This window comes from Chiloscyllium plagiosum, unplaced genomic scaffold, assembly GCF_037043375.1.
Source record: "Chiloscyllium plagiosum isolate Xiang-an unplaced genomic scaffold, Cpla_swu_hap1 HiC_scaffold_18, whole genome shotgun sequence".
NCBI classification, from domain to species: domain Eukaryota; kingdom Metazoa; phylum Chordata; class Chondrichthyes; order Orectolobiformes; family Hemiscylliidae; genus Chiloscyllium; species Chiloscyllium plagiosum.
In genome coordinates this window covers 78,883,437-78,910,931 of record NW_028270156.1, presented here as the reverse complement: position 1 = coordinate 78,910,931, position 27,495 = coordinate 78,883,437, and the positions used below count along the sequence as shown (strand labels likewise).

General features: G+C 52.5%; 1 protein-coding gene and 1 non-coding gene across 4 annotated transcripts in view; one reads left to right on the top strand and one right to left on the bottom strand.

Annotated features, from left to right (window-relative positions):
• The window catches only part of LOC122558131 (cytosolic carboxypeptidase 2), a 91,719-nt gene extending 75,250 nt beyond the window's left edge, over positions 1 to 16,469 (top strand). For 2 of the 3 annotated variants that reach the window (XM_087996826.1, XM_087996825.1), the window contains exons 18-23: positions 1,649 to 1,700; positions 2,514 to 2,710; positions 3,164 to 3,232; positions 5,289 to 5,379; positions 12,763 to 12,933; positions 14,990 to 16,469. In XM_087996826.1, coding sequence (XP_087852952.1) covers positions 1,649 to 1,700; positions 2,514 to 2,710; positions 3,164 to 3,232; positions 5,289 to 5,379; positions 12,763 to 12,933; positions 14,990 to 15,428 — 1,019 coding nt within the window. In that variant the 3' untranslated portion in view covers positions 15,429 to 16,469. The remainder of the gene's footprint in view (positions 1 to 1,648; positions 1,701 to 2,513; positions 2,711 to 3,163; positions 3,233 to 5,288; positions 5,380 to 12,762; positions 12,934 to 14,989) is intronic. The other variant, XM_087996827.1, reaches the window with a different exon arrangement.
• Positions 6,132 to 6,238, bottom strand: LOC148147015 (U6 spliceosomal RNA). The gene has a single exon (XR_015760315.1). It is a non-coding gene; the product is annotated as a U6 spliceosomal RNA (small nuclear RNA).
• Positions 16,470 to 27,495: the final 11,026 nt, after the last annotated feature.

The window sequence follows — 27,495 nt, the reverse complement described above, 5'->3', positions numbered from 1 at the left end:
ATCTTAGCCTGCTTGGCACACTTTCCTCATTTCTGAAGAAGGGCTCATGCCCGAAACGTCGATTCTCCTGCTCCTTGGATGCTGCCTGACCTGCTGCAATTTTCCAGCAACACATTTTCAGCTCTGATCTCCAGCATCTGCAGTCCTCACTTTCTCCTTTTGAAAATTCTTGCCTTATACCTTCAAAATTGGCCTTTCTCCAATTTAGTACTTCAAGTTTTAGATCTGGTCTATCCTTTTCCATCACAATTTTAAAACTAATAGAATTATGGTCACTGGCCCCAAAGTGCTCCCCCACTGACATCTCAGTCACCTGCCCTGCCTTACTTCCCAAGAGTAGGTCAAGTTTTGCACTTTCTCTAGTAGGTACATCCACATACTGATTCAGAAAAATCACTTAACCAATTCCTCTCCATCTAAACCCGTAACCACCCTATTATTCTTACAGACGACTGAGATCTCCTTACAAATTTGTTTCTCAATTTCCCGCTGACTATTAGGGGATCTATAATATACTCCCAATAATGTGATCATCCCTTTCTTATTTCTCAGTTCCACCCAAATAACTACCCTGGATGTATTCCCAGGAATATTGGACAAAGTCTTGTTTGTTTAAGCCTGATCTCTGGCAAAATACAAAAGAAGAGAAGTTGACTCCTGAAATGGGAGGCATGAAACAGATAGAGTTTGGTGCTGGTCAGAAGGTCATGATGAGGTGGGGGAGGGGATGAGTTGAAGGTGGTGATTGAAGTTGTTGTGAAAAGACCAGCTACAGTCACACACTCAGTGAAGACCAGAGAGAGAGAGAGACTCTCTGTCAACGCCACCTGGATCACTTGCCGAAAGAGGAAATCTGACAAAGGGAGAACAGAGAAGCTCCCTGACCATCCAAAATCCTGCCACAACCTAAAGGGAAATTCAGAAAGAAATTGAAAACTGTCTGGTATTACAGACCTAGTCAGGGTCTTTGGTTAAAATAAAACCAATGTCACAGTCCCAATGGCTAAGTAGATTGGGTAGTTAAAATCAAAGCTCAGAATCCATATTTTAAAAGATATTGAGAGAGCAGAGTCAAGTTCATGGGAATAACAGGTAATACTTGGATAGAAACCAAATAAGTTAATTGAGTATACGTAGCAGAGAAGAAGAAAAACACTATTTCCTTTTTTGTTTATGTTTACTCTGGCAATATCAATCATACATGCTTCAGTTGTGATTATAGTAACAACTAGTTTGCATCCCAACCTGTTGAATTTAAGGCACGGTTAATGTTGGCTTAGTCCTATCATATTTTGGGAAATTACATACTTTTTCACATTTTAATGTGCATGTTTTTCTTTAAGTGGGGAGGCGCTGTAGTGTACAGTCCTCTCTGCTGCTGTTTTCTTCACTGAGAAATGAAAGTTATTCAAGGATAGCAGCTGATGACTGAGCAAGTGTTAGTTCTACCCAGTGTGGTATACAACACTACTCATCCATTCATTCTCCTGCCATAGACTGGGACTCTACAACTACATATCTGGAGAGATACAAATCAAGATGAAGGTTCACTGATTCTCAAAGGGAAACCAAGTAAAAGTTCAAAATTCTCTTCCATTGTAAATGCACAAAAATGGCAATGATGTGTAACCTTTTCTCATTTCCCCAGGTGGTTTGTCCTTGACCTGTTCTTCCTCCACGTCTGCAATAAGTTCCCAACGGTAGGTATCTGTACATAGATAATGTACACACACACAGACACTTTCATCCTCATTATCAAATTCCTTGATGGCCTTACAGCCCGGTGATCTCCTCAAGCCTAAAACTGTGCTGCTTCAGTGCTGGTGTCCGGTACAATCTGTAGTGTTTTGTAAATTGTACGGCGCATTCTGAACCCTTGAGGCTACCGATACAGGAATGTACGAGCAGAGGCAGTTTACTGGGAGGACATAATAAGGGTTTGAATTTAAACCAGTCTCTTGCTGAAGACAGAACTGTTTCTGTCCCAAGAACTTCACTGACTGTTAGGGTGAAAAATAAGCAACATGGCCATCAGATATGAAAACTCCAGAAGCTGTTTTAGACGAGGTTTTACACCAGAGGGTTAGACACACCACAGCCATTCAGAGATTTGCACAAGTTCCTCTGCGGTTTGAGTGACAGACATGTTTGCACAGTCTATATACACTGATGTTACAATGAGTGAGGGGGTGGGGGGGAGGGGGAACTGTCCCGGAGATGAGACACTGGCCTGAGGTCGGGGTGGGGAAGGCACTGTCCAGATTATATCCCAGGGTGAGTTGGTGGGTGCAGTGGGAGCTCACTGTGGGAGTAGGGGATCAGTATGGAGGTGGAGGTGGAGGGTTGGGAATGGGTGTGGGGTCGGGAGCGGGTGTGTGGTCGGGAGTTTGCTGAGGGGTGGGGACACGGACTCACTGTTGGGGTGCGAGGACTCAGTGTGCGTTGGGGTCCTCTGGCCACAGTGTTCCTTTTAGTGTGTAATGTTCCTTAGCCATGACTTTGTTCCTGTGCAGACCTCAAAGTACCTGGTTGACCTCGAAATCGAGATCTCTGAGATCTATCAGCCGGCCGACTTGTCGATCTGCAGCTCCTCAGCTGGGGGATACACACAATGTGAGGCTTTGGGCACTTCCAAATGCACCGGCTAATAGCTCTAGAGTAATACAGATGCCTGACATCAAACGCAAGTCAGAATTGTCTACAGAACCAGGTACTGTGACTGACTGAAGCAGAGAGAGCTCAGCTTCAGGAGCAACGGGACTCAGTTAGTTATGGGAATGGGAAGTACAGAGCATCAACCAGAGAGTGGACTACACTAGACCTGGTCTTGTCCAACAAGATATGTTTAATTACTGACCATTTGTGAAAATGCCCTAGGTAGCAGTGACCATCACATAATTGAATTTTGCATAATGTTTAAAGGGCAGAAGTGTTGGTCTGAGACTAATATTGTAAATTTAAAATAGGACAGTTATGAGAGCATGAAAGCAGAACTCACAAAAGTAAACTGACAATTTAGGCTAAAGGATAGATCAATACCTTGAAAAGTGTGAAAATAGATAAGTCCCCTGGGCCAGATGAGATTTATTCTAGGACTCTCTGGGAAGCCAAGGAGGAGATTGCAGAGCCTTTGACTTTGACCTTTATGTCGTCATGTCTACAGGAATAGTGCCAGAAGACTGGAGGATGGCAAATGTCTCCTTGTTCAAGAAGGGGAGTAGAGACAACCCTGGTAATTATAGACCTGTGAGCCTCACTTTGGTTGTGGGTAAAGTGTTGGAAAAGGTTATAGGAGATAGGATTTATAATCATCTAAAAAGGAAGAAGTTGATTAGGGATAGTCAACACAGTTTTGTGAAGGGTAAGTCGTGCCTCACAAACTGTATTGAGTTCTTTGAGAAGGTGACCAAACAGGTGGATGAGTCTAAAGCGGTTGATGTGGTGCATATGGATTTCAGGAAGGCGTTTGATAAGGTTCCCCTCCGTAGGCTATTGCACAAAATACGGAGGCATGGGATTGAGGGTGATTTGGCGGTTTGGATCTGAAATTGGCTAGCTGAAAGAAGACAGAGGGTGGTGGTTGATGGGAAATGTTCATCCTGGAGTTCAGTTACTAGTGGTGTACCACAAGGATCTGTTTTGGTTCCACTGCTGTTTGACATTTTAGTAAATGACCTGGATGAAGGTGTAGAAGGATGGGTTCATATATTTGCAGATGAAACTAAGGTTGGTGGAGTTGTATATAGTGCCGAAGGCTGTTGTAGGTTACAGTGGGATGTAGATGAGCTGTAGAGCTGGACTGAGAGGTGACAAATGGAGTCTAATGCGGAAAAGTGTGCGGTGATTCACTTTGGAAGAAGCAACAGGAATACAGAGTACTGGGCTAATGGGAAGATTCTTGGTAGTGTAGATGAGCAGAGAGATCTTGGTGTCCATGTGCGTAAATTGCTGAAAGTCAGGTTGATAGGGTTGTGAAGAAGACATGGTGTTTTGGCTTTTATTGGTAGAGGGATTGTGTTTCAGAGCCATGAGGTCATGTCACAGCTGTATAAAACTCTTGTGTGGCCACACTTGGAGTATTGCGTGCACTTCTGATCACAACATTATGGGAAGGATGTGGAAACTTTGGAAAGAGTGCAGAGGAGATTTACTCGGATGCTGCCTGGTATGGGAGGATGGTCTTATGAGGAAGGGTTGAGGGATTTGAGGCTGTTTTCATGAGAAAGTAGAAGATTGAGAGGTGACTTAATTGAGACATATAAGATAATCAGAGGATGGACAGTGAGAGCCTTGGGATGCAATAGTTGGGCAAAGGTGATGGTGATAGGTCAGTGTGAAGTGTGGAGTGGACAGATGGGAAGGATGATGGACAGGTAGATCAGGTCAAGAGGACGGATCTGAGTCGGGGCTTGGATCTGGGCTGGGGTGGGGAGAGGGGAGATTTGGTAACTGGTGAATTCAATGTTCATGCTATGTGGTTGTAGGATCCTAAGGTTAGAGGGTGCTGGTGGAGAAAAGATATTGGTAGTTGAGATTATGTGATCAGAATGTGAAAATGGCAGACAATGTGTCTAACTACCAGATTTGAAAGGACAGTAACTGGGATGGAGGGGGGGGTGCAGAGGGGAGAGGACATGATAACAGAACATAACACGCTAAAAGAAAGGGAAGAATTGGGAGTTGGTTCACAATTTGAAGGTGTTGAACTCAGTATTAAGTCCAGAAGGCTGTAAGGTGCCTAGTCTGAAGATGAGATGTTGTTCCTCCAGTGTATGCTGTGATTTACCAGAGCACTGCGGCATGCTGGGGACAGATATGTGGGTATGTGAGCAGGAAGCTGTGTTAAACTGACCGGCAAGAGAATGATGTTTCCTCTTACGGGACAATCTAGAACTAGAGGTTATTGTTTAAAAATTAGGAGTGTCCATTTAAAATAGAGATGAGGAAACGATTTCTTTCTCTAAGAGTCTTTGGAATTCCCTTCCTCAAATTGCAGTGGATGCAGAATCTTTAAATATTTTTAAGGCTGAGCTAGATAGATGATTGGTTACCAAGAAGATGTACCATTATTGGGGGAATCACAGGAATGTAGAATTGAGGTTAAAATGAGATCAGCCATGGTCTTATTGAATGGGAGAGCAAATCCAAGGGGCTGAGTAGTCGATTCTTGTTCCTTGTTTGCATGGTGAGGTATGCACAGAAAACTTATTCTTTTTAAAAGGGTTTATTTTTCTCAGCTGTAGAACAGTAATCAGATGTTACGTTTTACCTTTTGAATCTCGTTCTAGCTACAGATTACCTCCGGTCGGAGGAGACATCCTGGCTAGCAGACAGCACTGAGACACAGACGATGAGTGTGATAACAGAGGTAGCCTCCAGGTAGGTGAACAAATCAAATGATTACCGTGCTCCCCATTACATGGCTTTTTTCCCTGCACAGTCCAGGCTATTGTGCCAGGGATTCTTTCCTGTCGTCCCTCGCATTGTTATGATGTTCAGTTCAGAAGCACTGCAGAGTGATTTACAAACATGGGTGACCATTTTCGTTTGAGCAATCTTCCACCCAGACATGTCCATTTCAGGGCCCTTCCTCTGCCAGGCCTGAGGGCATCTCTGTGAGATGGTTCCCAACCCTCCTAGCTGTTCCTGAAACTGGGTTTAGTGGTTGCAATCATTGAGCTGGGTGTGTTCCTTCCCTTGTGCAGAACTGCACAGTGACACATTTGACCATAAGACATCGGTGCAGAAATTAGGCCAGTCGGCCAATCGAGTCTGCTCCACCATTCAATCACGGCTGATAGGTTTCTTTTTTAAATGAGAAGTTAGGTTAGATTCCCTACAGTGTGGAAACAGGTCCTTTGGTCCAACAAGTCCACACTAACCCTCTGAAGAGTAACCCACCCAGACCCATTTCCCTCTGACTAATGCACCTAACACTCCGGGCAATTTAGAATGGCCAATTCACCCTAAACTGGATATCTTTGGACTGTGGGAGGAAACCGGAGCACCCGGAGAAAACCCACGCAGACACGGGGAGAATGTGCAAACTCCATGCAGACAGTTGCCCGAGGCTGGGATTGAACCTGGGACCCTGGTGCTGTGAGGCAGCAGTGCTAACCACTGAGCCACCGTGCCACCCCTAACGCTTCAAGAATTTGGGTGGCATCCTTGCGCAGGGGCCATGCTAATCTTCTCGGTATCGTTCCAATTTTCGTATATGTGCTGCCGAAGCGAGCTTTCAAACCCATTTTCCCGCTTTCTCCCCGTAATCTTTGATCCCCTTGCCAATCAAGAACCCGTCTATCTCTATTTTAAATATACTCAATGACCTGGCCTCCACAGCCTTCTGTGGCAAGGAATTCCACAGATTCACCATGCTGTGGCTAAAGAAGTTTCTCCTTATCTCCGTTCTAAAGGGTCTTCCCTTTACTCTAAGGCTGTGCCCTTGGGTCCTCTTTTCTCCTGCTAATGGAAACATCTTCCCAACGTCCACTCTGTTCAGGTCATTCAGTATTCTGAAAGTTTCAATCAGATCCCCACTCATCCTTCTAAACTCCATCGAGTACAGTTTCAGAGTCTTCAAATGTTCCTCATATGCTAAGCCTTTCATTCTGGGATCATCCTCTGGGCCCGCTCCAGGGCCAATACATCTTTCCTGAGGAATGGGACCCAAAATTGCTCACAATACTCTAAATGTGATCTGACCAGAGCCTTACAAAGCCTCAGAAGTACATCCCTGCTTTTATATTCTCGTCCTCTCAAAATGAATGACAACGTTGTATTTGCCATCTTAACTACTGACTCAAATTGCAACTATACCTTAAGAGAAACCTGGACTCGGGCTCCCAAGTCCCTTTGTACTTCAGATTTCTAAATTTTCTCCCTATTTAGAAAATAGTCCATGCCTCTATTCTTCCTACCAAAGTGCATGACCTCACACTTTACCACAATGTATTCCATCTGCCACTTCTTTGCCCACACTCCTAACTTGTCTAAACGTTTCTGCAGTCTACCCGCCTCCTCAATCCTACCTGCCTCTTCACCTGTCTTTGTATTATCTGTAAACTTAGCCAAAATGTCCTCAGTTCCTTCATCCAGATCGTAAAGTGAAAAGCTGTGGTCCTAACTGTTGTGATGCGGAGGTCAAACCCCTCTGCTAATTAAAACTAACACCTCAGAAAAGCTCGCTCACCTCATAATCTGTTAAATGTGAATGAGTGAAAGAAAACGAATGACTTCCACTGTTTAAAGAATAAAAAACAATTTATTTTCCTAACTCTTAACAGTGAACACGACACAAAAACTATGAACAAACCTGACCCCAACTAATCACAATCTGACCCCAACTCCATTAAAACGCTGCTCCAATAACACAATTATTAAACATTAAATCAACTTAATCTCTCAAAGTCTATACAGTCTCTTAAGCTGTCTTCCTTTTGCTCTTCTGAATCTGTTGCTTCCTTCTGTCTTTCCGAACCGAGTGCTTTCTCCCTGGGTCGTCTTCTGTGATTTTTATTTTTCACTGTGAGTGTCTTTGTATAAAATTTCTTGGTACCTTTAATAGTTGATGTCTTCTGAGAGATTTCTTTGAGAACATGGAGATATTTATTTGGTTGGATGGCAGTTGGTTCTGACTAATTTTCAAAATACCCTTCCTTTTTACATTTTTTTTTGGTGGCCAGTGACAAACACTGCCCTTTCTCCTGGTTTTTTTTTCCAGTTTTCTCCCCGTTTCTTTTTTTTTTCTTATTCTTTTTTTTTCTTTTTCTTTTTTTTTAAATTTAACCCCCACACTACCACCTAAGTGCGGTAGTGCTTATTTTATCCCCAGCACCCATGGTGTGTGTGTGTGCAGGTGTGAGACACAGTGGAAGACACAAAGTGCACGAATCTTTATTCAATTTCCACCACCAGGAAGATAGGAAAACACCCGGGTGGCCAGTGACAAACACTGCCCTTCACCTTCCTTTTTATTTATTTATTTTTTTTTAATTTTAACCCCCACACTACCACCTAAGTGCGGTAGTGCTTATTTTTTCCCCCAGCACCCATGGTGTGTGTGTGCAGGTGTGAGACACAGTGGAAGACACAAAGTGCACGAATCTTTATTCAATTTCCACCACCAGGAAGATAGGAAAACACCCGGGTGGCCAGTGACAAACACTGCCCTTCACCTTCCTTTTTATTTATTTATTTATTTTTAATTTTAACCCCCACACTACCACCTAAGTGCGGTAGTGCTTATTTTTTCCCCCAGCACCCATGTTGTGTGTGTGCAGGTGTGAGACACAGTGGAAGACACAAAGTACACCAATCTTTATTCAATTTCCACCACCAGGAAGATAGGAAAACACCCGGGTGGCCAGTGACAAACACTGCCCTTCACCTTCCTTTTTTTTTTTTTTTTTTTTTTTTTTTTTTTTTTTTTTTTTTTTTTTTTTTCCCCTTTAACCCCCACACTACCACCTAAGTGCGGTAGTGCTTATTTTTTCCCCAGCACCCATGGTGTGTGTGTGCAGGTGTGAGACACAGTGAAAGACACAAAGTGCGCCAATCTTTATTCAATTTCCACCACCAGGAAGATAGGAAAACACCCGGGTGGCCAGTGACAAACACTGCCCTTCACCTTCCTTTTTACACCCCCTAAACTCGTACCCTCTCATTGGTCTGATGTTGTGAACACAATCAAATTCAAATTCAATTGGTTTTTGGTACTTGGGCATAATTTAAATTAATTGGTTAAATTCAAAATCTGTTGCCTTAACATCAAACCACAACCCCAAGCTGATTGTCACATATTATCAATTCTCAGCCCTCCCTGCAGCTGTTAGCTCATCACAGACATGTGTTGTCAATCTCTCAGCTCAGAAAAGGTACCTCCCTCTTAAAGTGACCATACACTCTTTCGACTTCGCAACACTACACTGAGCCTTGTGGAACACCACTAGTTACCAGCTTCCATCCTGAGAAGGACCGTTTTATCCTCACTCTCTGCCAGACAACCAATCTTCTAACTATGCTAGCACCTTGCCGCCAATACCATGGGCCCCTATCTTATTCAGCAGTCTCCTATGCAGCACCCTATCATAGGCCTTCTGGAAGTCCAGATAGATAACATCCATTGGCTCTCTTTGGTCTAACCTACTTGTTATCTCCTCAAAGAATTCTAACGGATTTCTCAGACACAACCTCCTCTTAATGAAACCATGCTGACTTTGCCCTAATTTACCGTGCACTTCCAAGTATTCAGAGATCTCATCCTTCACAATGAACACCAAAATCTTACCAACTTCTGAGGTCAGGCTAATGGGCCTATAATTTTGTGACTTTTGCCTTGCTCCCTTCTTAAACAGGGGGATTACATTAGCCATTTTCCAGTCCTCGGGACCCTTCCTGACTCCAGTGATACCTGAAAGATCACTACTAGAACCTCCACAATCTCTTCAGCTATCGTCTTCAGAACTCTAGGGTGTAGCCCATCTGATCCAGATGATTTATCCACTTGCAGACCTTTCAGTTTTTTTCTAGCACCTTCTTCTTGGTAATGGCCACCGTACTCATCGCTGACCCCCAACTCTCTTGAATTTTTGGGATATTACTTGTGTCTTCCACCATGAAGACTGATGCAAAGTAATTATTCAGTTCCACTTTGTTCCCCATTACTACTTCTCCAGCATCACTGTCCAGCAGCCCAATGTCCACTTTTGCTCTTTATATATATCTAAAGAAACTCTTGCAATCTTTCCTAATATTACCGGCTAGCTTACCCTCATGTTTAATCATCTCTCTCCTTATTTCTTTCTTTGTTTTTCTCTGTTAGTCTTTGTAGGCTTCCCAATCCTCTAGCTTCCCACTGGTCTTCACTACATTACTTGCTTTCTCTTTTGCTTTTATGCTGTCCCTGACTTCCCTGGTCAACCACATTGATTCATTCTCCCTTTAGTGTGCTTCTTTTTCCTCAATATGAATCTTTGCTGTGACTCTCGAATTACTCCCAGAAATTCTTGCCATTGCTGTTCCACTGTCTTTCCTGCTAGGCTCCTCTCCCAATTAATTCTGCTCAGCTCCTCCCTCATGTCTCTGTCATTGCCTTTATTCAACTATAATGCCGTTATATCTGATTCCACTTTCTCAGTCTCAAATTGCAGAGTTAATTCTATCATACTATGATCACTGCCTCCTAAGGGTTCCTTCACCTTAAGCTCCCTTAGCAAGTCTGCCTCATTGCACCACACTAAATCCAGAATTGCCTGTTCCCTAGTGTTATCGACTAGGCCAGACCCCCTCAAAACATTTCAAGCAAGTAGCCCGGTCCCTAACTTTGCGAATTGTTTTAAGCAGGTATATAATAGATATTCCAGGAGTGATACAGCTGGCCCAACCATTTGGTCTTAATCAAAGCAGAATTTATTTGCAAACTTACCAAATTAAACACAAACAAAAGAGAACACAATATAGAATAACTTCACCTATTTGAAAACTGAACAGACTATCCCAGTACAGTTCCAAATACTTGTAACAATCGCCATAAACACCCCTTTGCAAAATAAAGGTAAAATCAAACACAGGGTCTTACAGGAGAGATGTCAGAGATTCAGCATGGAACATCTTCTTCCATGTAGCTGTTTCTTTGACCAGCAGCCTCAAAATTGACTGACTGCTTGCTCTGAACAACCAGACTGATAAAACCAAACCAAACCAAACCAGATACAAACTGAGCTGGGAGAACTGGCCACTTCCCTTTCATTGTACAAGTGTTTTCTTTAAAACTTAAAAGCTTCTTCAAGCAGATCAAGCCAGACATTTCGGAACCTTGTCTCATAAAACACATTTGAGCAAAGCCAAGGACAACACAACCCTGTCAAAGGAGCATCATCACACCTAGTGGGCTCCATCACAAGCTGCTCCAAAAAGCTCTCTTGTAGACATTTCACAAATTCCTTTTCTTGCGATTCACTATCAACCTGACTTTTTCAGTCCACCTGCATCTTGAAATCCTCCATGATCACTGTAACCTTGCCTTTCTGACATGCATTTTCTATCTCCTGATGTATCTTACACCCCAAAATCTGACTATTTAGAGGCCCGTAGATAACTCCCATTATGCTTTTTTAACCTTTGCAGTTCCTCAACTCTACCCACACAGATTCTACATCACCTGACCCTATTTCATTTATCGCTATTGATTTACTTTCATTCCTTACAAACAAGGCAACCCCACCCCCTCTGTCCACCTGCCTGTCTTTTTGATAAGATGGATATCCTTGGATATTTAGCTCAAAGTCTTGACCCCCTTGCAGCCACGTCTCCGTGATGCCCGCCACATCATACCTTCCAATTTCGCTGTGCGCCACAATCTCATTTACCTTATTTCATATATTGCGCGCATTCAGACACAACACCCTCAGTCCTGTATTGACCCTCCCTCTTCTCATCATTATTCGTTTACCCAGTGTGTTTGATGTTTGATTCCTAACCCTTTCCAAACACTGTCCTATTTTGTGCGCTGGAGACTTTAATAACCTCTTCCGAGGTCTCCTTGTTTTTTTATATTTTTCAATTTAGTTGAATTCATCCCCACAGATGTTAACCTGCAGCTTTGCTTCCCATTGGCCATTATACTCCTTGGAGTTTTACCCTTCCCTTCCTAATGTAAAATCCTGTTGACCAGCCTATTTATTCTTTTCGCTAGACCACGAGTCCCAGCTGGCTCCACGTGGAGACTATCCCAATGGTACAGATGCCTCCTATTCCAATACTGATGCCAATGCCCTACACAAAGGAATCCTTCTTTCCCGCACTATTCTTTTAGCCACGTGTTTACTTCCCTTATTCTCACGTCCCTATGCCGATTGGGACATGGCTCGGACAGTAATCCGGAGATTATAATCCTTGAGGACTTTTCTTTAATTTGATCCCTAGTTCCTGATAATCCCTAAACAGGTCCTCTTTCCAAGTCTTGCTTATATCATTTGTCCCGATGTGGACCACAACAACTGGATCCTCCCTCTCCCTTTCAAATATCCTTTCAAGCTGGTCAGATATGCCCCACATCCTGGCACTGGCACTGGCAGGCAACATACCATGTTGACTCTCAATCCTATTTACAAAGGATACTGTCTATTCCTTCAATTAAAGAATGCCCTACAACTACTACTTGTCTTTTTGCTCCCCCCTCTTGAATAGCCTCCTGTACCACAATGTTGTGGTCAACTGGCTCACTCTCCGTCCAGCTCTGTTCCTCATTTACACAGGGATGCTGCATCACTTGCAGTCACACCCTGCTGTCCCTGGCCACTGACTGAATTTGAGGTAGTGTGACTGCCTCCTGGAATTCAGCGTCCAGGTATTTCGGGTGTGCCAGTGTTTGACGCTCAGATTCCAGCTCATTAATCCTGAGTTGAAGTTCCTCCAGCAACCAACACTTGTTACAGATGTGACCACTCTCGTTCGCAATGGGATCAGCCAGTTCCCACATCATGCAGCTACAGCACATCACCTGTCCAGCCATCTCGACTTAATTTATTAATTAGTTAATCCCTGATTAGTTAGTTTTGGAGTGTCTTTTGCAGTGAAATCTGTTTAGAACAGAGGGAAGTGTTAGCTTCTGACACAGTCCATCAAACGATGCCTGGGCATCAGAGGATGAACTTGATCAGGTCTGCTTCACCAGGACCTTGCGTGGATGTCTGTCCTGAGACACTCTCCTCTCAGGTCCACTTTTACCTTTGAATAAACTTGGTTGTCCTGTGCAAACAGAACAAATCCGGCTGCATCTTCTGACGTCAGTGAGTCACTTGAAGGGGCACAGTGTGTTGGCAGTCAACCAAGGATTCAGGATGGCAGAGGACGACGACAAAGGCCTGTGGGCACCTTCACAATGGCAACAGCCTCACTGGTCGGCATGGACACCGTGCTGGAGCAGGAAGAGTAAGTACTTTCATCCACTTGGTGCTCCTCTGCTACATTGATGACTGCATTGGCACCCACTCCCCACCTCTTCCTCCGCTACACTGATGACTGCATTGGCGCCACCTCGTGCTCCCGCGAGGAGGTTGAACAATTCATCAACTTCACCAGCACATTCTAACCTGACCTTAAATTTACCCAGACCATCTCTGACACCTCCCTCCCCTTCCTGGACCTCTCCATCTCCATTAATGACGACCGACTTGACATCGACATTTTTTACAAACCCACTGACTCCCACAGCAACCTGGATTACACCACTTCCCACCCTACCTCCTGCAAAAATGCCATCCCCTATTCCCAATTCCTCTGCCGTATCTGCTCCCAGGAGGACCAGTTCCACCACAGAACATACCAGATGGCCTCCTTCTTTAGAGACCGCAATTTCCCTTCCCACTTGGTTAAAGATGCCCTCCAACGCATCTCGTCCACATCCCGCACCTCCGCCCTCAGACCCCACCCCTCCAACCGTAACAAGGACAGAACGTCCCTGGTGCTCACCTTCCACCCTGCCAACCTTCGCATAAACCAAATCATCCGCCGACATTTCCGCCACCTCCAAACGGACCCCACCACCAGGAATATATTTCCCTCCCCACCCCTTTCCGCAAAGACCGTTCCCTCCGTGACTACCTGGTCAGGTCCACGCCCCCCTACAACCCATCCTCCCGTCCTGGCACCTTCCCCTGCCACCGCAGGAATTGCAAAATCTGCGCCCACACCTCCTCCCTCACCTCCATCCAAGGCCCTAAAGGAGCCTTCCACATCCATCAAAGTTTTACCTGCACATCCACCAATATCATTTATTGTACCTGTTGCTCCCGATGCGGTCTCCCCTACATTGGGGAGACTGGATGCCTCCTAGCAAAGCGCTTTTGGGAACATCTCTGGGCCACTTGCACCAATCAACCACACCGCCCTGTGGCCCAACATTTCAACTCCCCCTCCCACTCTGCTGAGGACATGGAGGTCCTGGGCCTCCTTCACCTCCTCTCCCTCACCACCCAATGCCTGGAGGAAGAACGCTTCATCTTCCGCCTCGGAACACTTCAACCCCAGGGCATCAATGTGGACTTCAACAGTTTCCTCATTTCCCCTTCCCCCACCTCACCCCAGCTCCAAACTTCCAGCTCAGCACTGTCCCCATGACTTGTCTTACCTGCCTATCTTCCTTTCCACCTATTCACCCCACCCTCCCCCCGCCTATCACCTTCATCCCCTCCCCCACTCACCTATTGTACTCTATGCTACTTTCTCCCCACCCCCACCCTCCTCTCATTTATCTCTCCACCCTTCAGGCTCTCTGTCTGTATTCCTGATGAAGGGCTTTTGCCCGAAACGTTGATTTTACTGCTCCTTGGATGCTGCCTGAACTGCTGTGCTTTTCCAGCACCACTCTAATCTAAACACTTGTAAATCACAGAAGAGAATCAAGAATGGAGCCAGCCATGGCAGATGGTATCTATGGATGGCAATCTGGGGTGGGCACAGTTCCTGAGAGAGACACACTTGATCCCCTCAATTGGCAAAGGCCTTTGCACCTTAAACCAGGTGTCTGGTAGGAGAAGGCCATTCAGCCCCTTCAGTCTGTTCCACATTCAATTATATCCTTGCTGAGCCATTCCTTAACTCATTCTAGTTCCCTTGGATCCTCAGCCCCTCCCGGAGGGGAAAAGCCCAGTCAATCTCAGCTTGGACATTTTCAGCTGAGCCTAAGGTTAACAGCTCTCCATGGAAAACATTTCTAGTGGGGGAAGGGGTGTTTCCTGCTGCCTTCCTGAGCAAGTTTTGCCATAAAAGAATAATTGAAGCCGTTGAGATAAAGGCGAGAATTCCAGGAACATTTTGCATCAGTTTCTCTGCCTTTTTCCACCAGTTTTTAGTGATTGCTCCCTAGCTTGTCTTCTCAGCTACATCTTGCAAAGTGGAGCCCAACACCAAACACTTTCATCTTTCACTTGTGGAAACAGGGTCTGGTGCTGAATACTATAGTCACAGAAATTTGATTTCTTGACAGAGACGTGAGGAATATTGAACAGGGCCTCTCCAATCTCACACGCTCCCTTAAGGCAAAGCGAACATTGCTGAGTGACAGCCCGACCACAGCAAGGTGTGAGAGAGCGTTAAAGCTGCCTGTGAGAGCAGGCAAACTGACCGTGCTGAAAGGAGTGAATGGGAGGACAGTAGGAATCCATCAAACCAATAAGCTAGTGCTGAGTAAGAAGCTATTGCTCAATCCCACCATGGCGGGAGCTGCATGGAGGCCTGGACGTCAAACTCACAGGAAATCCCGGGAAGTGCAACATCAAGACTGTGGGAGGAAACTGCAGAGGAGCATCAAACGCAACTCGCTGGTGGAAACCCTCAAACACCAATTGTCCACCATCTGCCTGTGGGACGAGACCAAACAGTCACTGCACTCGGTGAAAGCACGGAACGTCCGGTCTGTCCTTTAGCCACACAGCAGCAGAGCATTCCACAACCAGGTCAACTCCACAGTATCCCACCCGTTCTCTCATCGCCGACACTATCACCCAACCAGACCTCTCACCTCGCTCCTCACCCACCCAGATCCATTATTCACCCTCTCACCTGCATAACAGATCTCCCAGCCACTCACCAAGATCCTTCACCAACCTCCTAACCTCGCACCAGTCAACCCCTCAAACCTCCCAGCCCCATCACCAAGACCCCTCACATCTTACCCACTCACCAAGACCCCTACCCAGTCATTTCCACCCAGTGTCCTCCTTTAGCTACACTGCACACATTCCATTCTTTCACCTTCACTACCTCATTCACCAAATTTTACCTCTCCACTCATTCCTCCAGTTGAAGCTAAGCACAGTTAATGGGTTTTTTAAAATCGAGAACAATGTTTGAAGAAACAAATAGAAAGTGATTTTTAAAAATAGATTGATGCTTGTCTTTCAGGGAGGGGCTAATAGCTGTTCAATAAGGTAATTGGAGATTTTTCTGGAAGTTTTCTTTTGTACCTCATATAAATCTCCACAATTGGCCAATTCCTGTCCCAGATACAGGTTACAGTGTCAGTTCATTTCCATGACCCAATGTCAGTGATACAACCAGACCCTTCCCCCCACCCCCACTATTCCAAGGCAGCATCCCCAACCCGACCCTTCCTACTATTGCATTCCATCCTGGGACAGAGCTCCTAAACAGACACCCCCCCTCCACCACCAATCCTGTTCCAGGACCCAGTCCCCAACCAGAACCGACCCACTGTCCCAGGACATGATTCCGGTGAGTTCTCATGCTTGAACTACAGAAAACACAGTGACACCAGCTCAAATCACTTGGCCACCTTCCAGCTTGTTATCAACCAGGCAGTGAACTTTGAAACCAATCCTTCCTGCAGCTTTCTCAGTCAGAGGCTGTTCATTGCACTCATTGTCAGAAATGCCCACTCAGAAGATTCTGATTTGTTTAAATAAATTCTTTATTATTTTTATTCAGTGTTTCTTTGTACTAACTCCCATTGCAAATACAATTTTAAAAAAAGCCTCAACCTTTATAGCACTGTTCACAACCACATGCTGTTCAGAAAGTAATTCATTGGCTCCATAGTACCTTTAAAGTGTGGTCACCATTGTAATACAAGAAACCCTGCAATTCATTTGCAAGCTCCCCAAACAGCAATATGCTATTGCCAGTAAACATTAGCCAGGATAGTGGAGAGAGCAGACCACTTCCCCTTTTGAGAGTGCCAGAGAATCAACTTAATCTGTTCATATATTTCATCGGTCAAAGCATTAAGTTGGAATGTCATGTTGTAGCTGTACAAGACATTGGTAGTCTGCTTTTAGAATACTGTGTACAATTCTGGTCACCCTGATATAAGAAGGATGTTGTTAAACTAGAAAACATACAGAAAAATTTACAAGGATGTTGTAGGGCCTCAAAGCTGTTTACCCACAGCTTCTAAAACAGATATTTCACTGCCAATGTGGTAACCCCTCACTACAACAGAAACAGCCCCCAAAAAATTACTCCTAAAGACACACTGTAGAGAGAGCTTTACTCTATATCTAACCCTGTGCTGTCCGTGTCCTGAGAGTGTTTGATGAGGACAGTGTCATCAGCAATCACTTGCTCACAATATAATTGTCCATCCAGGAAATTCTGTGGATCCTTGATCATTGAGTCACATCTCCAGGCACACGTTTTGCAGATAATTTGGGGGAAAAGGAATTGGTCCTTGCCCTTGAAATCACAGCACATTCCATTCTCTGGTTCCTATTCCGTACTTTCTCTTGCCAACGGGTGTTCTCAAAGAATTGTGCCCCTTCATACAGGTGCTCCCTCCAAGTCAGTTTCTTCTAAATGAGGTTCTCCCATGCGCGTTGACATCAATATTGCACTTCCCACCCACCCAGTTTAGGTCTCATCCACACCTTGAGACCTTTCAGTTGAAGACACAGGGGTCCCTGCAGAGGATTTTCCTGCCGTCGACCCTGGGGATGGATGCAAGGTGGTGATGTGTCACATACGGGGAAAGGGTCAGAAGAACTGAGGAGAATGGGGTAAGTCGTGAGCACCGCTGAGTTACACGAGGTGGGGTGTGGGCAGGGTGATCGCAGATGGGGCTCCCCGCATCCTCAAAGGGGAACTCCAGGATTTTGCTTACAACAGACATAAGACTGACTGGTCTGTAATTCCCAGGGATTTACCTATTCCCTTGCTTGGACAGAGGATCAACATTCACCTCCCTCCAATCAGCCAATACTACTTCCATGGAGAGTGAAGCTGCAAAGATCATCGCCAGAGGTGCAACCAGCACATTTCACTTTTAGCACATCCACTTTTTTAACATTAGTCTGTTCAAGCCTATTAATCTGGTCCACAGTGTTCTATCAACAAGGTCCCTCTCTCCAGTCAATACTGAAGCAAAAACCTCATTTAGGGCTTCCCCTATCTCTTCAGACTCCAGACAGAAGTTCCCTCCACTATCCCTGATTGGCCCTACTCTCTGATCATTCTCCTACTCCTCAATTAAAACGTAGAACACCTTTGGGTTTTCCCCAATCGTTCTTGCCTGGCAGAAATATGCACGGGAGTCAACAAGAGGTGGAATTCCAGGATTTAGGATGTGGAGAAGCAGGTGCTTGACGCGGAGTCACACCGCGGTCAGCCCAATATGGCCATGGCCCTGGTCCTGTGGCGGGTGTACAAAGAGAAGGCCACACTCCAGGAACTATACCTTGTTGGTTCCCATAAAGAATAAATGAGGTCATGGATCAGATTTCACCAGGATCTGGACTGCACTCCACCACATCTCTGCGTCCGACATTCTCTCACCCACACCCCGTCTCCCCCCACCCCACACTCTCCCTCCCCACTCTGTCCTCCCCCACCCACCACACTCTCCCCACCCTACCCCGTCTCCCGATCCCCGCCCCCACCCCCCACACTCTCCCCCTCCCCCAACACAATCCCTGCCCTGTCTCCCCCTCCCCCACACCCCGTCACCCCCCCCCACACCCTCCACACCCCGTCACCCCCCCACACCCCCGTCACACACCCAACACACCCCCGTCACCCCCCCCACACACACCCCGTCACCACCCCCACACCCCCCATCAAACCCCCTCCCGTCAACCCCCCCACCCCCCCGTCAACCCCCCACGCACACCCCGTCAACCCCCACACCCCACCCCATCCCACCGCTACACCCCCCCACATGCCTACACCCCCCCACTCCCCTACACCCCACCCACACACCCCCACTCCCCTACACCACCCCCACCACCCCCCTACACCACCCCCAACCCCCTTACACCCACCCCCACTCGCCTCTACCCACCTTACACCCCCCACCCACCTTACACCACACACCCCCCACCCCCGTCACACCCCCGTCACACCCCATACCCACCCCTCACACACCCCACCCCCCTACCCCCCACACACCCCACCCCCCTACCCCCCCACACCCCACCCCCTACACACCCCACCCCCTACCCCCCCACACCCCCTACCACCTTCTACACCCCCCCACCCACTACACACACCCCCTAACCCCTACACACACACCCCCCACACCCTCCCCCCTACACACCCTCCCCCCCACCCACATACACACAGCCCCACCCCCTACACACAGCCCCCCACCCCCTACACACCCACCCACCCACTACACACACACACACACCCACCCCCTACACACACACCCCCCACCCACACACCCCCCACCCCCTACACACACACCCCCCACCCCCTACACACACACCCCCACCCCCTACACACACACCCCAACCCCCTACACACACACCCCACCCATACCCCCCACCCCCTACACATCCCCCCAACCCCTACACACATCCCCCCACCCCCTACACACACACCCCACCCACACCCCTCACCCCCTACACACATCCCCCCACCCCCTACACACATCCCCCACCCCCTACACACATCCCCCCCACTCCCTACACACATCCCCCCCACTCCCTACACACATCCCCCCACCCCCTACACACATCCCCCCACCCCCTACACACACACACCCACCCCCTACACTCCCCCCACCCCCTACACACATTCCCCACTCCCTACACACATCCCCACACACACATTCCCCCCTCACCCTACACACATCCCCCCACACACATCCCCCCCTCACCCTACACACATCCCCCACACACATCCCCCCCCTCACCCTACACACATCCCCCCTCACCCTACACACATCCCCCCACACACATCGCCCCCTCACCCTACACACATCTCCCCACACAAATCCCCCCCTCACCCTACACACATCCCCCCACACACATCCCCCCCTCACCCTACACACATCCCCCCACACACATCCCCCCCTCACCCTACACACATCCCCCCACACACATCCCCCCCTCACCCTACACACATCCCCCCACACACATCCCCCCCTCACCCTACACACATCCCCCCACACACATCCCCCCCTCACCCTACACACATCCCCCCACACACATCCCCCCTCACCCTACACACATCCCCCCCTCACCCTACACACATCCCCCCACACACATCCCCCCCTCACCCTACACACATCCCCCCACACACATCCCCCCCTCACCCTACACACATCCCCCACACACATCCCCCCCCTCACCCTACACACATCCCCCCTCACCCTACACACATCCCCCCACACACATCGCCCCCTCACCCTACACACATCTCCCCACACAAATCCCCCCCTCACCCTACACACATCCCCCCACACACATCCCCCCCTCACCCTACACACATCCCCCCACACACATCCCCCCCTCACCCTACACACATCCCCCCACACACATCCCCCCCTCACCCTACACACATCCCCCCACACACATCCCCCCCTCACCCTACACACATCCCCCCACACACATCCCCCCCTCACCCTACACACATCCCCCCACACACATCCCCCCCTCACCCTACACACATCCCCCCCTCACCCTACACACATCCCCCCACACACATCCCCCCCTCACCCTACACACATCCCCCCACACACATCCCCCCCTCACCCTACACACATCCCCCCACACACATCCCCCCCTCACCCTACACACATCCCCCCACACACATCCCCCCCTCACCCTACACACATCCCCCCCACACACATCCCCCCCTCACCCTACACACATCCCCCCCACACACGCACCCCCACCCCCTACACCCCCCCTACACTCCCCCTCCACCCCCCCACCCCTTACACACACCCCCACCCCTTACACACACCTCCCACCCACCCCCACTACACACCCCCCCCACCCCCACTACACCCCCCCACCCCCACTACACCCCCCCACCCCCACTACACACCCCCCCCACCCCACTACACACCCCCCCCCACCCCACTACACACCCCCCACCCCACTACACACCCCCCCCACCCCACTACACACCCCCCCACCCCACTACACACCCCCCCCACCCCACTACACCCCCCCCCACCCCCACTACACACCCCCCTACCCCCACTACACACCCCCCCCACCCCCACTACACACCCCCCACCCCCACTACACACCCCCCCCAACCCCACTACACACCCCCCCAACCCCACTACACACCCCCCCACCCCCACTACACACACCCCCACCCCCACTACACACACCCCCCCACACCCCTACCGCCCACCCCCTACACACCCTACACACTCCCACCCCCCACCGCTGTACACACACCCCCCTACACACACACACACACACCCCTCCCACACACCCCCCCATCCACTACACACACACCCCACCCCCCCACACACACACACCCCCACCCGCTACACACACCCGCCCCAACCCCTACACACACCCCCCACCCCCTACACCCCCCCACCCCCTATGCACACCCCCCACCCCCTACGCACACCCCCCACCCCCTACGCACACCCCCACCCTCACCCCACACACACACACCCTCACCCCATACACCCCCCCCCACTACAACCCCCACCACACCCCCCCACTACAACCCCCACCACACCCTCCCCACCCCCTACACACACACCCTCACCCCACACACCCCCTACACACACACCCTCATCCCACACACACACACACCCCCACTACACACACACCCCCCCCACCCCCACTACACCCCCCCCACCCCCTACACACCCCCCCACCCCCTACACACCCCCCCACCCCCTACACACCCCCCCACCCCCTACACACCCCCCACCCCCTACACACCCCCCACCCCCTACACACACCACCCCCACCCCCTACACACACCGCCCCAACCCCTACACACACCGCCCCAACCCCCTACACACACACCCCCAACCCCCTACACACCCCCCCAACCCCCTGCACACACCCCCCCAACCCCCTACACACACCCCCCCAACCTCCTACACACACCCCCCCAACCCCCTACACACACCCCCCCCAACCCCCTACACACACCCCCCCAACCCCCTACACACACCCCCCCCAACCCCCTACACACACCCCCCCAACCCCCTACACACACCCCCCCAACCCCCTACACACACCACCCCACCCCCTACACACACCCCCCCACCCCCTACACACACCCCCCAACCCCCTACACACACCCCCCAACCCCCTACACACACCCCCCAACCCCCTACACACACCCCCACCCCTACACACACCCCCACCCCTACACACAACCCCCCCGTCCCCTACACACACACACCCCCACCCCTACACCCAACCCCCCCACCCCCTACACCCCCCCCTTACACACACCCCCCCACCCCCTACACACACACCTCCCACCCCCTTCACACACACCCCCACACCCTAAACACAACCCTTACACACACACCCACACCCCCTACACACACACCCCCACCCCCTACACACACCCCTTACACACACACCCCCACCCCCTACACACACCCTCAGCACATCCCCTACACACACCCCCGCCCCACCCCTTATGCACACCCCCGACCCACCCCCTACACACCCCCCCCACGCCTACACACCCCCCACCCCTACACACACCCCCCACCCCTACACACACCCCCACCCCTACACACACCCCCCAACCCCACCCCCCACCACACCCCCCCACCCCACCCACACTCCCCCACCCCCTACACACCCCCACACCCCCCACCCCCCCCCCACACATCCCCACCCCACCCCCTACACACCTCCACACCCCCCCACCCCTACACACCCACCCACACCCTCCAACCCCACCCCCCCCACACACCCGCACCCCCTACACACACCCGCCCCATCCCCTACACACACTCGCCCCATCCCCTACACACACACCCCCACCCCCTACACTCACTCGCCCCATCCCCTACACACACACCCCCACCCCCTACACACACACCCCCACCCCCTACACACACACCCCCACCCCCTACACACACTCGCCCCATCCCCTACACACACTCGCCCCATCCCCTACACACACTCGCCCCATCCCCTACACACACCCCCCACCCCCTACACCCCCCCCACCCCCTACACCCCCCCCACCCCCTACACACACCCCCACCCCCTACACACACACTCCCCCTAAAAACACACCCCTCCTACACACACACCCCTACACACACCCCCCACCCCCTACACACCCCCCTACACACACCCCCGGCACATGCCCCCACACACCCCCGCCCCACCCCTTATGCACACCCCCGACCAACCCCCTACCCACACCCCCTACACACACACCCCCACCCCTATACACCCCCCCCCACCCCTACACACCCCCCCACCCCTACACACACCATCCCACCCCTACACACACACACCCCACCCCTACACACACACACCCCACCCCTACACACACACACCCCACCCCTACACACACACACCCCACCCCTATACACACACCCCACCCCTACACACACACACCCCACCCCTACACACACACACCCCACCCCCTACACACACACACCCCACCCCCTACACACCCCCCCCACACCCCTCACCCCCTACACACCCCCCCCACCCCCTACACACCCCCCACCCCCTACACACACCACCCCCACCCCTACACACACCACCCCACCCCCTACACACACCACCCCACCCCCTACACACACCACCCCACCCTCTACACACACCCCCCCAACCCCCTACACACACCCCCCCAACCCCCTACACACACCCCCCCAACCCCCTACACACACCCCCCCAACCCCCTACACACACCCCCCAACCCCCTACACACACACCACCCCAACCCCCTACACACACCCCCCCAACCCCCTACACACACCACCCCACCCCCTACACACACCCCCCCAACCCCCTACACACACCCCCCCAACCCCCTACACACACCCCCCCAACCCCCTACACACACCCCCCCAACCCCCTACACACACCCCCCAACCCCCTACACACACACCACCCCAACCCCCTACACACACCCCCCCAACCCCCTACACACACCACCCCACCCCCTACACACACCCCCCCAACCCCCTACACACACCCCCCCAACCCCCTACACACACCCCCCCCCAACCCCCTACACACACCCCCCCAACCCCCTACACACACCCCCCCAACCCCCTACACACACCCCCCAACCCCCTACACACACCCCCCAACCCCCTACACACACCCCCCAAACCCCTACACACACCCCCCAACCCCCTACACACACCCCCACCCCTACACACAACCCCCCCGTCCCCTACACACACACACCCCCACCCCTACACCCAACCCCCCCACCCCCTACACCCCCCCCTTACACACATCCCCCCACCCCCTACACACACACCTCCCACCCCCTTCACACACACCCCCACACCCTAAACACACCCCTTACACACACACCCACCCCCTACACACACCCCCCCACCCCTACACACACCCCTTACACACACACACACACCCCCTACACACACACCCCCACCCCCTACACACACCCCTTACACACACACCCCCACCCCCTACACACACCCTCGGCACATCCCCTCACACACCCCTGCCCCACCCCTTATGCACACCCCCGACCCCCCCCCTACACACACCCCCCACCCCTACACACCCCCCCACCCCTACACACCCCCCCACCCCTACACACACCCCCCCACCCCTACACACACCCCCCCACCCCTACACACACCCCCCCACTCCTACACACACCCCCCCACCCCTACACACACCCCCACCCCCTACACACCCCCCCCCAACCCCACCTCCCCACCCCACCCACACTCCCCCACCCTCTACACACCTCCACACCCACCCACACACCCCACACACACACCCCATCCCCACCCCCCCCACCCCCACACCCCCTACACACCCCCACACCCCCCACCCCACCCCCTACACACCTCCACACCCCCCCACCCCCTACACACCCCCACACCCACCCACACCCCCCAACCCCACCCCCCTACACACACCCGCACCCCCTACACACACCCGCCCCCCCTACACACACCCGCCCCATCCCCTACACACACTCGCCCCATCCCCTACACACACACCCCCACCCCCTACACTCACTCGCCCCATCCCCTACACACACCCCACCACCCCCTACACACACCCCCCCACCCCCTACACACACTCGCCCCATCCCCTACACACACTCACCCCATCCCCTACACACACTCACCCCATCCCCTACACACACCCCCCACCCCCTACACACACCCCCACCCCCTACACACACACTCCCCCTAAAAACACACCCCTCCTACACACACACACCCCTACACACACCCCCCACCCCCTACACACCCCCCTACACACACCCCCGGCACATCCCCCCACACACCCCCGCCCCACCCCTTATGCACACCCCCGACCAACCCCCTACCCACACCCCCTACACACACACCCCCACCCCTACACACCCCCCCCACCCCTACACACCCCCCAACCCTACACACCCCCCCACCCCTACACACACCACCCCACCCCTACACACACACACCCCCACCCCTACACACACCCCCCAACCCCACCCCCCACCCCACCCCCCCACCCCACCCACACTCCCCCACCCCACCCACACTCCCCCACCCCCTACACACCCCCACACCCCCCACACATCCCCACCCCACCCCCTACACACCTCCACACCCCCCCACCCCCTACACACCCACCCACACCCTCCAACCCCACCCCCCCCACACACCCGCACCCCCTACACACACCCGCCCCATCCCCTACACACACTCGCCCCATCCCCTACACACACACCCCCACCCCCTACACTCACTCGCCCCATCCCCTACACACACACCCCCACCCCCTACACACACACCCCCACCCCCTACACACACACCCCCACCCCCTACACACACTCGCCCCATCCCCTACACACACTCGCCCCATCCCCTACACACACCCCCCACCCCCTACACCCCCCCCACCCCCTACACACACCCCCACCCCCTACACACACACTCCCCCTAAAAACACACCCCTCCTACACACACACCCCTACACACACCCCCCACCCCCTACACACCCCCCTACACACACCCCCGGCACATCCCCCCACACACCCCCGCCCCACCCCTTATGCATACCCCCGACCAACCCCCTACCCACACCCCCTACACACACACCCCCACCCCTATACACCCCCCCCCACCCCTACACACCCCCCCACCCCTACACACACACACCCCACCCCTACACACACACACCCCACCCCTACACACACACACCCCACCCCTACACACACACACCCCACCCCTATACACACACCCCACCCCTACACACACACCCCACCCCTACACACACACACCCCACCCCTACACACACACACCCCACCCCTACACACACACACCCCACCCCCTACACACCCCCCCCACACCCCTCACCCCCTACACACCCCCCCACCCCCTACACACCCCCCCCACCCCCTACACACCCCCCACCCCCTACACACACCACCCCCACCCCCTACACACACCACCCCCACCCCCTACACACACCACCCCCACCCCCTACACACACCACCCCACCCCCTACACACACCACCCCACCCCCTACACACACCACCCCACCCCCTACACACACACACCCCACCCCTACACACACACACCCCACCCCTACACACACACCCCACCCCTACACACACACACCCCACCCCTATACACACACCCCACCCCTACACACACACCCCACCCCTACACACACACACCCCACCCCTACACACACACACCCCACCCCTACACACACACACCCCACCCCCTACACACCCCCCCCACACCCCTCACCCCCTACACACCCCCCCACCCCCTACACACCCCCCCCACCCCCTACACACCCCCCACCCCCTACACACCCCCCCCACCCCCTACACACCCCCCACCCCCTACACACACCACCCCCACCCCCTACACACACCACCCCCACCCCCTACACACACCACCCCCACCCCCTACACACACCACCCCACCCCCTACACACACCACCCCACCCCCTACACACACCACCCCACCCCCTACACACACCACCCCACCCTCTACACACACCCCCCCAACCCCCTACACACACCCCCCCAACCCCCTACACACACCCCCCCAACCCCCTACACACACCCCCCCAACCCCCTACACACACCCCCCCAACCCCCTACACACACCCCCCAACCCCCTACACACACACCACCCCAACCCCCTACACACACCCCCCCAACCCCCTACACACACCACCCCACCCCCTACACACACCCCCCCAACCCCCTACACACACCCCCCCAACCCCCTACACACACCCCCCCAACCCCCTACACACACCCCCCCAACCCCCTACACACACCCCCCAACCCCCTACACACACACCACCCCAACCCCCTACACACACCCCCCCAACCCCCTACACACACCACCCCACCCCCTACACACACCCCCCCAACCCCCTACACACACCCCCCCAACCCCCTACACACACCCCCCCCAACCCCCTACACACACCCCCCCAACCCCCTACACACACCCCCCCAACCCCCTACACACACCCCCCAACCCCCTACACACACCCCCCAAACCCCTACACACACCCCCCAACCCCCTACACACACCCCCACCCCTACACACAACCCCCC